Here is an 11,514-nt window from a genome sequence, read left to right as displayed (position 1 = left end):
GGCAAAGGGATTCCCATACTAAAGTGAAGTTACTCCAAAAATCAACCTGACTTTATCATCACGCTATGCCAGCACACCTTCCTGAGTCATCAAGGACACTCAAACAAGATGATTTGGCTATTCCTTTTTCTTTTTTAATAAAACAACCTGCTCCGTACCAAATAAATCCCTAATTCCTGAGCAGAGCCAGCTTCAGAGCATAGTGAGGAAAGAAATCTTTCCTCTGTAAGCAGATAAGCCAAGGAGGCTGGGAGTCTTTTTCCCTGGGGCTTTGTCCCTGAGGCTGTTCAGAAGAGGTTCAGGGGGTAGGTAGAAGGGGTCTCATGGAAGAGCTGTTTGAGTTCTTCTGCTCAGGGGCAGATGAAACTCAAGAGGGGAATCTCTGAGACCAGACCATCTCTAGAGACCAGACCAGAGGCATGAGGGAGGCTGGTGGGACTCTATGACAGCACTGACTTCTCAGCCATAAAGGGCTATGCCCTATATCTCAAGAGCAAAATTCAAGCAGAGCTGGCACATGAAAAAACACTTCCTTGCAGATGGAGAGTGGTCAGAGCTCTCACCCCAGCCTGATTTACACAGACAGAGGCTCAGGGAGGGCAAAGCAGCCTGTCCACCTCCAGCACCTCAGTAAGGACTTTCTGTGCCAGATGGGAAACAGCACATCCCTGCTGCTGTGTGTGCACTCTGGGCACAAAAGGCTCTGATGTCTCCCAAAATACTTTCCTCAGAGCTGGCTGGGGTCCATTTGCCAAAGCACAGCCCTGTGCTGGTGTCAGCAGCTGCCCCCAGCTCTCTCCCCCCACTCCAAGAGGGATTTGTTTATGATTTTCATCCCTGCCTGCCTCACCCTCCTCCTCCATCCCTGTCCTGCCTTGCACTTATTGGTTGCAGCAGCTGCATTTGGGAGCAGCCCAGCAATTTTCTATATAACTAAGTGCTCTGTTCAGAGAAACCTCAGCAAGTCACGAGAGGCGAGGAACACAAAAGTAAACTCCAGAGTCTACAATGCTACCACCCTTCTGGGACCTGTAGGACGGGCAAGGGGCCGTGAGAGGGAGAGAAACTAATCTCAAGAGCATCCAGAGTTTGTGGTCTCGAGGAAGGTAACCTAACTCTGATGAAAACCTTTGCTGTTTCATGCACTGATTTGCAAACAAAATGATTTCCTGCATCTGGGTGAGTTTTTACATGTTTTTCAGTCTCACGGTCTGATGGAGATGTTGGAGGGATCCCTTCCTCAACTAAATCTAACAGGTGCTGCACACCTCTTAGGGGAAGGTCCACCACTCTGGGGACTGGGTTGGGTTCAGGAGAGGGAAGCAACCGGGGATTTGTGTTCATGCAAGCCTTTCTTCCCTCTTCCCCCCATCTATGGCATTTTTACTGCAAAAGATGTTTATTTGCACCCTCTGCTGTGCAGATGAGATGGGGCCATCAGGCACCTCCCCAGGTGATTGGAGATGTGAACAGGGCTCAGAGGATTTGGAGTAAAGTGATGCTGGATTTGGCTTCCACCCGCTGGGCACTCAGCAAGCCTCTTAGCCTTCTGTGCTTTGATTCCGCCAGTAAGGGAGAACAAGTTATACTTGCAAGCTCTCTGAGATGAGGGAACAAGGAGGGCAATAAGTCAGTGTGCTGTTGAGCAGGAGAAAACAATGTTCCCTTTTTATTAAATTGTTGTATATTAAGGCAAGAGGGGGAAAAGCATTTCTTGTCAGTAGTGTGGAAGGGATGGGCAGGATCCAGTGAGTCGTGTCCTGTGATTCTTACTCACATGAGCTCCTCTGCCAAAGCCCTGGGGGCACAACAGCACCAAGCTCTGAGTCCTTCACCAGGGAAAGCAGAGGAGCAGCCCACTGCTGCGCAGCACACAGCTCTCCAGGGATGCTTTAGTGCCTAAGTAGATGCTTAGGTAAATAGCAAAAGGAAGGAGATGTTGAAGAATCTTCTTTCATCACAAAAACTCAGGCTGGGCAATCAGTTCTTAAGGGATGTGCTGGACCAGAAGGGGTGCCGGGACCTTCAGAGCTATCACCAAGGCTCTCCCCATAGCATTTTACAATGGTCACTAGGTGATAAGCTGGCATCCACCATGCCTTCCTGAGAGAATTAGCTCTACCCATGCAGAAGAGATTGTGTGGGATGAGGGATTCCCTCAGGTGCATATTTCTTTCTGCTTCAGAGTAGCAGGATATACCTGCAGGTATCCCTCAGTGCCAGGATACCATGTAAGCTGGGTGCTCTCAGAACAAATTTGGGTCAACTCCCAACCATCATATGGAGAGGCTTTTCTTTTTTTCCACTGCCAGACATGGGCAGATAACTTCATGGTGGCCATTCTGGTTCACACTGATGTGGTTTATCTGCAAGATAAGTTTGCAAAGCTGCTTGAGCCTGCAGAGATAAAAGGCACGGTGAGCACGCAGAATTGCTGTGCACCAGGCATGAATATTTCAGCAGATAGAAGCATGCTGACAGTGAGCTGGAAAGAAAGGAATGGGATCTTTAACTCTCCTGTGCTAAAAGTGTATCTAAGGTGCCATCACAATGTAAGGGTCAAACTAGAAAGAAAACATCTTTTAAAAGTAGTTGTTTTAACAGAACTGAAAACTCATCTCTTGAGTTCATGAGGTCTGAACTGTGATTGAAGGTCCGTGGTTATTTTATTGCCTCTGTTTGACATGTAACTGAGAATAAATGTCAGGTTTCCTACTCACACTGCCTGTTTGCAGCTTAATTCACTAAGAACCTGGCTGAAGGGTCAGAGAGATTTCCTGGCAGAAGCAGCAGGATGAAACTGAGAAAAGGGTAGGTCAGGTTAGGCTGGTTTGTTGGGAAAACATCCAGCTTCTTACCAATCATGCTCCCAAACAAGCTGCAAGGCACAGGTGTTCCTGCAGAGCCGACACAGAAAGCAGCTGTACCTGGAGGAGCTGTGGCTGTGCCTGGTGGGAACTGGGGGTTGGCTTTTCAGAGAACAACAGCGTGGTCCCACTGTACACACAGCACTGATGCCCCTTCCCCACATTCATACCAGTCCAGTTCTGCAGTATCCTCAGCTGTCCCATAAGCCGCATGGGATTTGCTGCTCAACCAGCCCTGTCTGAGAATACTGGCTGAGCTCTGCAGAACAGAACCCACTCCAATGATATTTATTAGCAGTGCTGCAGCCTTGGTCAGTTTGAGAGACCTCTTACTGTGCTCAGCAGTCAACGCTGCAAACAACACAGGGTGATTTATGTCCCCAGGTATCGAGTGGAACAGCACGGTGGATTTGGAAAGGAAGTGGTTCAATTAACAGCAATTAAGGATGGGGAAGGAGGAGTTGTTCTGCTTGCACATAAATTGGAATAAGATGTCAGGTATCAATAGAGCATTCCTGGAAAAGCCCTCGTGGTATTTTCCCAGCACAGTTCTCAGGATACTGTGCTGAGTTTTGTCTCTTTGCAATGAAAGATGGCATATGGGATCTGCTGATGTTCATGCTGCTCCTCTTTTCCCATGGCACAAAGTGGAAGAAAAGCTGCTTTGTTCCTATGGATGATGTAGGGTTTGCAGAATCATCCTGCTGTGCAGGTTTCAATGGAGCAGGTGTCCCAAAACTACTTTTGCTCCGCTGACAAAATACCTCTCTGCCATCTTCTTAAGCACTATCAGGCCCCTTCCTCTGCTAACCCACCTCTCTCCCTTGTCCCTTTCTCCATCTTCAGATCAGACCAAGACCCAAGCAAAGACATCCCACAAGCACTACATCCTGCAGCCAGCTTTTGCCCTTCAGTCCTCAATGGCGAGAATCCCAGCTCCAACCACTCTGGCCATTCTCCTGACTTGCCTCTTTTCTGGGGCACATGGCCAGACCCCACAGACCCCAGACACTTTCCAGGTGAGCTCCATGCCCTTTGAGGCACTCAGCCAGGAACAGGCTTACAGCCTGGTGCAGCCCAGCCTGTTCCAGGATGCCAAAGCACCCAATTACTCAGAAAGTCTTCCCAAGAGCAGAGGTTCGGAGCCACCTCTGCTGCCCGTCTGTGCGAAGCCTGCAGATATCAGGCACATCTTCAAGTACATCAACACCATTGTGTCCTGCACCATCTTCATAGTAGGGATCATTGGGAACTCCACGCTCCTCAGGATCATTTACAAGAACAAGTGCATGAGGAATGGGCCGAATGTTCTCATTGCTAGCTTGGCACTTGGAGACCTTCTCTACATTCTCATTGCTCTGCCCATCAATGTCTACAAGGTAGGCTCTGTATAACAGGAGTATCAGTGCAGGAATGGCATCTACTGCCATTCTTCATTCTTCATGCCCTGCTATCTATCTTCTACCTATCTTCTATCCTAAATCTCTATCATAGGCTCCATTTTTGGCAAGGACTGGGGGAGGGTGATCATGCTTTTCAAAGGAAAAGGGAAAAATAAACAAAGTTCATAGTAGGTTCCTGAGAAAGCAGAGGTGCTCCCAGCTACTGATGTCTTCTATTTACACACACACATATCCAGATCTTTTAAATCATATTTAAAATTGCAAGGGAAAGAGTGACTTGTAGTCTCTTGGCATTCACAGATCAGCCTCTTGCAAACATCTAGCTAAATATAAAGACTCATCCGGGAACATTGAACAGGACTGTATAATAGACAGGGTAGAGAGGGTTTGGCAGTTGTTGGATGGAGTCCTGAGGCCCCAACCAAGAAAAGGAGTTGTACTGTATGAGAAGCACAGTTCCTCCTTGCCCACCATGTGGGACAGGTTTTGGTGGTCTGGAGTAAGAGGTTTATATGAAGGGTCCAGAAGGGTTGCAGAGAGGTGAAGGACTTGGCCCTCAGATGCACTCATATAACTGTGCTATGAGTACGTAGGTCTGATATCCCCTCCTCTCTGGTATGTTTGCCTGGTTCTGTCCTATTGCACAAGTCTGTATGTCCTAAGATCTTACACATCATAAAAAGGGGCATGTGGGACCAAATGGAGACTGTAGGAACAACTTTACCGAAGGAAGCTGGCAGATGAGCCTGTCAGAGGCTAAATACTCAGCTCTATGTCCTGGTTAGGTAAGTACTGATGACAGTGAGGGCTGTACAGAGTTCAAGGCTTATACCAAAGGCCTCACCCACAGGACAGACCATTCTAACACAAGCTTTAGCTTCAAGACATACTTGGCCATCTCTCAGATCTCCCTTTTTCCTGTCTCATACTGCCCCACTGCTTGCCTCAGTTGAGCTTAGGATCACAAGTAGGTATTGGCTTTAAAGGGAACAAGAGATCAAATCTAATTTCAGAGGTGAGAAGAATTTTGAGGAGAATTTGCACTAAGGAATCTAAACATGGTAGAAGGGCTGAGTATAGGGAAAACATAAGTTTACATGGCTGCGAAAGCTATCAGAAAGAAGCTGTCCTTGCTGGATTTTGGCTATTTCAGAGAATGATATCCACTTCCCTCCTGAAAGCATCCCAAAGCCCTTTGTGGCTTTCAGGATTCTGATTTAGGATTCAGGACTTGGTGTCCGAACCATCTCTCCATGTATGTGTAAACTCATCTCACAATGAGCCCTTGGGGAAATGAGTGGTTCCCAACACAACCCAAAGCACCGGAGAGCACACACCATGCCATCCCAGCGGAGGTAACCTCAGAGTGCTTTCAGCTGCTCTTTGTGGGCTTCTTGCACCTTGTGGGTAACCACCTGCTATTGCAGGAAGCCAGGCATGCCTTCCTGAAGCAGTCTGTTAACCCTGAGGTTCTTCCCCAGCTCTTGGCAAAGGACTGGCCCTTCGGTGTGCAGGTGTGCAAGCTGGTCCCCTTCATCCAGAAGGCTTCAGTGGGCATCACAGTCCTCAGCCTTTGTGCCCTCAGCATCGACAGGTGAGAAACAACTTCCTCAGGTGCCCTGCCCAACCTGGCCCATATTTAACCACAGTATATCCTTCTGTTGCCTGCAATTAGAAGACTGCAGAGTGACTTGGTTCTGGGCCAAATTCAGAGAAGGGGAGAGGGAGCTTTTATGTAGAGTTGAAATTCAATGGGAACCAGCTGTTCTCTGTGAAGAAGTGTAAGTCCTGCTGAAGACAGGAGGAGCACGAGGGGCATAACATGCAGGAATAACTGCTAGGCTGGTGGGGAAGGATGGCACCTCTGCCACCAGGAGGTAGATATACTGGCCAAGGTCATCTCCCTTCACATTTATCCCTTGAGGCCCTGTTGCTGATCCTCCCCATTCCACTGAAGGAGAAGGCAAAGCAATGGTGAAGGAAGGAGGGAGGGAAAGGGACTCTGGAGATAATTCTAATACTTACCTTTCTAGCTTTTTTTTGATAGTGGCTTTTCTCACTCCTCTCCACTCTTGTTGTAATCCTATGCAATGGGCAGGTATCGAGCAGTGGCCTCCTGGAGTCGGATCCAGGGCATAGGAATCCCCATGTGGAAGGCAGTGGAGGTGACACTGATCTGGGCAGTGGCAATTGTGCTTGCAGTCCCTGAAGCCATAGCCTTTGACATGGTAGAGATCAACTACTGGGACCGAGACCTGTGGGTGTGCATGCTTGCCTCTGAACAGAAATCCAGCTTCATGATGGTAAGTACTCTGACCCATCCCAGCTGCAGTGCAAGGAAGAGGAAGACACAGGCAGACGGGGCTTGGCTTCTCCTTGATTAGAGGGTTAGATGCTACCATATACGACCTCCAGCCCACAGGGAGAATGTAGGGAGAGATTAGACAAAGCACAGACTATGCAGGAAGTACCAACATGGGGTAGAGTTGCTTTGAATGTGAGGCATGGAAACAGAATGTCTTTTAGCTATGTTGCATCCTCATTGCCCACATCAGAAAGTCATGACCAATCTTGGGAAGCCTCAGGAAGCTGCCAGGCTGTCAAAACAGGCAAGGAGCATCTCCAAAACCAGACTGCACAAAGCTAGCTAAGGGTGAGCAAGGAGATGAAGGTCTCTGTAAAGCAGCACAACTTGCCTCTCACCCCAAGTCTGTCTAAACAAGCACCTCGCAGCCATTTCTTGTACAATCTTGCTAGACTGGCAGCCAGGTGTAAACCAGACTTCCCCTCTTTGGGGTAAGCCCTGGGGGGACGATGATCCCATGTACACTTAGCCCAGGGGCTGTTAGACTTTCATACCTCAGAAGTGTCAGAGTGGTCTGATAAGTGACAGCATTGGTGTCAGGGAGCAATGCATCCGCTACCTTTGTTCTTCCCTGTTTCCAGTTCCTCTCTGTTTTGCATACAGTTCTACCGTGATGTGAAGGACTGGTGGCTTTTTGGCTTCTACTTCTGCCTCCCCTTGGTATGCACTGGCATCTTCTACACCCTCATGTCATGTGAAATGTTGAGCAAGAGAAATGGCATGAGAATCGCTCTGAATGACCACATGAAACGGGTAAGAAAACCAGGAGGGCAGAAACCTCATTTCTCTAAACAAAGGGTAACGATGTAGAATGGGAGAACATACATGAGTTCCTTTAAAGGACAATAGCTTCACAGCAGTCAACGGCTTCTTGACAGGTGGATGCAGATGTGTGAATTAAAAAGGGAGAAGGGCTCTCCCCCCCACAGTCTTCCACTTCAGGGACAACTCAAACTACCAGCATCGTGACTATGGACCAGCTTGCTTTTCAATTCCTGTGGTCATTTATATCTGTTTTTGCTCTCTCCCATACCTGGGTGACCTGCTGGTTGCTCCAATAACACAGCAGGAAGGGCAGATAGACGAGGTCACCTCAGTGAAGTGACTAGAAATGATAGTAGGATAGGGAGAAGGAGTCTCTACCCTGGTCCACATTGCATTACTGCTACCTTACTGCTTTCTGCAGCCTGGATCTCACAAGTCATCCTCATTATGTAGGAACTGGGACTGGTAGGCTGTGCTTTGGACTCAAAAGGGTGCCCAGCCCTCCTCTGGTTATAAGGAAGGACACAAAGGGCCATTGATCAGAATGAGGAGAGGGTGCTTTGCCTCTGACACTCAGAGTACACCTTCTCCCCTGCCCACCTTCTCCTTGCAGCGTCGGGAGGTGGCCAAGACTGTCTTCTGCCTCGTGGTGATCTTCGCGCTCTGCTGGCTGCCGCTCCACCTCAGCCGCATCCTCAAAAAGACCATCTACGATCAGACAGACCCCAACAGATGTGAGCTGCTCAGGTAAGAGCAACAGCAGAAGGGCACTGTGCCATAAGCCCCAGTGAGCACCTGCAGAGGTGCACTGGGCTCAGAACAGGCTGAGGGAGCTGCCTTCCAAACAGCTTCCAAATCCTCTTCTAGATGGCATTGCTCTGTAGGCAGGCACAGAGAAAGGAAGTGGGGGGCCACATGGAGAGAGAAAATTTAGTTTTCTCTGTACTATTTATGAGTTAAAGATGTCTCCGGGGCAGAGAAACATTTGGAAGTTTGGAAACTCCTTCAGCTGTCCACTCAGCGAGCTACCAGCCCCTTCTCTCCCCTCTTGCCACAGTTTCCTCCTCGTCATGGATTACTTCGGGATCAACATGGCCTCTCTCAACTCCTGCATCAATCCTGTGGCTCTTTACTTTGTCAGCCGAAAATTCAAGAACTGCTTCCAGGTAGGGATGGTACCCCCATTGCCATGGACTGAGGGGAAAGACAGACATCAGGTACATGTGGGGCCTGCCAACAGCCCACGGGATGCCCATATTTGCTCACTGTAATCCTCTTCCCAAATTTTCACCCTGCTAAGTGTCTCTCTTCCCAGCTTCAAGCACAATAGAGCTTCCTGCCTTGCTTTTCCCAGTGCAAGGCCTCTGACAAGCCCCAGAGAAGTCCCTGTCATTCTGAATCAGAATCAACCCCACATGCCTTTAAATCAGGAAGTGGGGCTGCTATAAACTTTGAGCCCAAACTGCTCAGAGAGAAATCTAAGAAGGAGTGAAGCCCTGAGAAAGGATGAGATGAAAATCACCTCCCAGCTGCTATGGCAAGGAGTTGAGCCCAGCTACTTACTGTCCCTTAAGGACAAGAAAACACAACTGCAAAAAATACCTGAGGCTTTGCTACCTTCATTTCCAAGCCACACCAGCCCTATCTTGACAAACCTATTCCCATCAAATCTGTAGAAGAGCTTGGCTCAGTGCACATCCTGGCACCGCATAGGTTGACCTGCCAACGTTTCCTTCGTATCCCACACACATAACATTTGTGCCTTGACCCTCTTTGTCTCCTTGCAGTCCTGCTTGTGCTGCTGGTGCCAGAGATCTGCTCTGAGCATCACACCAACAGATGAGAAGGGCTCTGTGGGGAAGTGGAAAGCCAATGGGCAGGAGCTTGGACTGGACCGGAGCAGCTCCCGCTTGAGCAACAAGTACAGCTCTTCCTAAAGCAGCGAGGAGAAGACACTGTGACAAGATGGTAGGACAACTTAGATTCCCTTGCACAGCTATTTCCTGGCTGGGCTCAAATTGTTTTAACCTTCACATTATAACCCACCTGGGTAAGAGCTGTAGCATTTCACTGGCCCCAGGACTAGCTCTGAACACAGCCCCAGGTCTTCATCAGTCCAAGTCACCTCTGTCCACCCTTCAGTCCAAGTCACCTCTGCAGGAAAAAGAATGGGATCCAGCTCCTTGTAGGATTTTTCTGTTCCTTGCAGGATAGCCAAGTGACTTATGGTCATTTGCCTTGTGTAGAAGCACGGGGTGAGGATATGGGTGAGAAAAGGAAAGCTGAAATGTGGTCATTTGAAGATGGATGTGGGACAGGGAGGAGAGGGCAAGGAACCCAAGCAACAATTTCCAGCTGAAAAAAAGAAAGCATTGTCCCTTATGATCTCCCTCTGCTGGGACAGTTTTCCTTGGCAGAGCACCATGATAAGACCCAGGTATCACGAAGGTCTTCTAGATGATCAGTGACCTGAAATTTCCCCCAGCGATGGTATGGAGGGATGGGCAGCAACCCAGCATCACAATGCAATCAGCCTGACCTGGGAAGCCCTGAAAGACCTCTCCTCTTTGCCTGTTCCCAGGAAATTTGCTCCAGGCTCTCCACTCAGGGATGGCATTCAACCTGCCTGTCTATGGCACAAGAAGGTGACTGAATGCATGGGACAGCACAGCTTAGGAGTCCAGGTATCCTCGGCAGAAGCCAGTGGCAGCATCCAGCCAAACTACCTGCTTCAAATTCCCCCTCCCCAGTTCCTGGAACTCCAGCACTTCTTGGCCACAGCTCCGTGACACCAAGGTTCAGGCTATTTGTAAGGAGGATGCAGATTCTGACCCTCGGGGTCAAGCTAAGGTGGAAAATACAATGAGGAAGACCTGACCTCAGCTGAAGTTGCTGCTGAAACTAACCAGAATATGGCAAAGAGCCCTCACAAATTTACAATTTAAAGTGATTAGACCCCAAATGCCTTCTCCAGCATGACTTTCTAGCAATCATGCTTGCACCCCTTGCCAAAACCTCAAGAAAATCTGCATGAGAATGTGTTATTTACCACGTTTTTGGTAATTTTCCTGTTGTGTTTTTCTTCTCTCTTATGCCCCTTTTTTTTTCCTTTCCTCTTTCCCTTTTACACCTTGTCACGGGGGAAAAAAAAAGAAAGAAAAACTAAGAGGGAGAAAAGGCTTGTAAATAAAGCAAAACCCTTTCCAGGTGACATTGTATTTTAGTGAAAGCAAAGCTAGAAACAAATGTTTTAGAAACAAATCATATTATTGCAAGAACAATTAGGCTTCAAATCTAAACAGAAGGACTGAGGGATACCTAGACCAGTAGTTTGACATAATCTTACCTACCCACTAGAGTAGATTTGTCTGTATGTGTTTCACAGCGCTGATGGCTCCGAACTGGCTGTGTTTTGTTGGAAGACAAAAGTCACTGGAGAAAACTGATAGCAATGAAACGCTCCATCTTAGTGGAAGGGCTTTTAAACAGTTGCGCTCATTAGAAAAACAGTAATCTGAATTGTACGTGTTTCTGTAAAGAGTCAACCTTTATCACGTTAAAACAAGCATTCAAAGGTCCTCTTCCATTCAGGACAGCCTCAGTTGTGTCTTGCTTTGCGTCTTGCTTCCTTTGTAGAGAAAGCCTGGCTTCCTCTAGCTCTATCCAAACCAGCAATAGGAACAGCCGAGTGCTGCCTGCCACCAGCTGGGCAATGATTATTCTCTTACCTGCACACTACATGGGGACTAGCAGATTTAAACACACAGTTCCCATTCAACTCAGTGAAGACTGAAGCATCTGAGCGATTCCCCAGCAGTGACTCCTGGTAATAGCATAAGGAGCAGTGCCCCCAAACGTTTAAGATCTGTGATTCTCTCCTAAGGACAGCCAGGACCTCTTCATACTCACAAGACAGACAGCAATTACGGGCAGACAGGGGAATCTTTTTACCTTGCTTAAACTCCCAGACCCCTAATAGCTAACATCCCTCCTTATGCTCCACAGCAAATTTAATCATTCCTGCATTAGCTACACTCTGATCAACTTTTTCACCTTAAATGGTTCAAAACCAGTCTCAGATCCGCATATGATTAATATTGCAACAGACTGCCAT

General features: G+C 48.1%; 1 protein-coding gene across 1 annotated transcript; it reads left to right on the top strand.

Moving 5' to 3' along the window:
* Positions 1-1,079: 1,079 nt before the first annotated feature.
* LOC140251678 (endothelin receptor type B-like) lies at positions 1,080-9,337 on the top strand. The gene is made up of 9 exons (XM_072335706.1): positions 1,080-1,106; positions 1,203-1,257; positions 3,714-4,246; positions 5,752-5,864; positions 6,369-6,573; positions 7,239-7,388; positions 8,014-8,147; positions 8,458-8,566; positions 9,188-9,337. The coding sequence occupies exons 2-9, from the start codon at positions 1,215-1,217 to the stop codon at positions 9,335-9,337; spliced, it is 1,437 nt and encodes a 478-aa protein (XP_072191807.1). The 5' UTR covers positions 1,080-1,106; positions 1,203-1,214.
* Positions 9,338-11,514: the final 2,177 nt, after the last annotated feature.

Source organism: Excalfactoria chinensis, chromosome 4, assembly GCF_039878825.1.
Source record: "Excalfactoria chinensis isolate bCotChi1 chromosome 4, bCotChi1.hap2, whole genome shotgun sequence".
Classification (NCBI taxonomy): domain Eukaryota; kingdom Metazoa; phylum Chordata; class Aves; order Galliformes; family Phasianidae; genus Excalfactoria; species Excalfactoria chinensis.
This window is presented reverse-complemented; position numbering and strand designations above follow the sequence as displayed.

Excerpts from the sequence above, each read along its gene's own strand:
- LOC140251678 (XM_072335706.1), top strand. The coding sequence starts at position 1,215 with ATGGAGATGTTGGAGGGATCCCTTCCTCAACTAAATCTAACAG. Across the intron at positions 4,247-5,751 it reads TGCCCATCAATGTCTACAAG|CTCTTGGCAAAGGACTGGCC; the intron begins GTAGGCTCTGTA and ends GTTCTTCCCCAG. Across the intron at positions 7,389-8,013 it reads TGAATGACCACATGAAACGG|CGTCGGGAGGTGGCCAAGAC; the intron begins GTAAGAAAACCA and ends TTCTCCTTGCAG.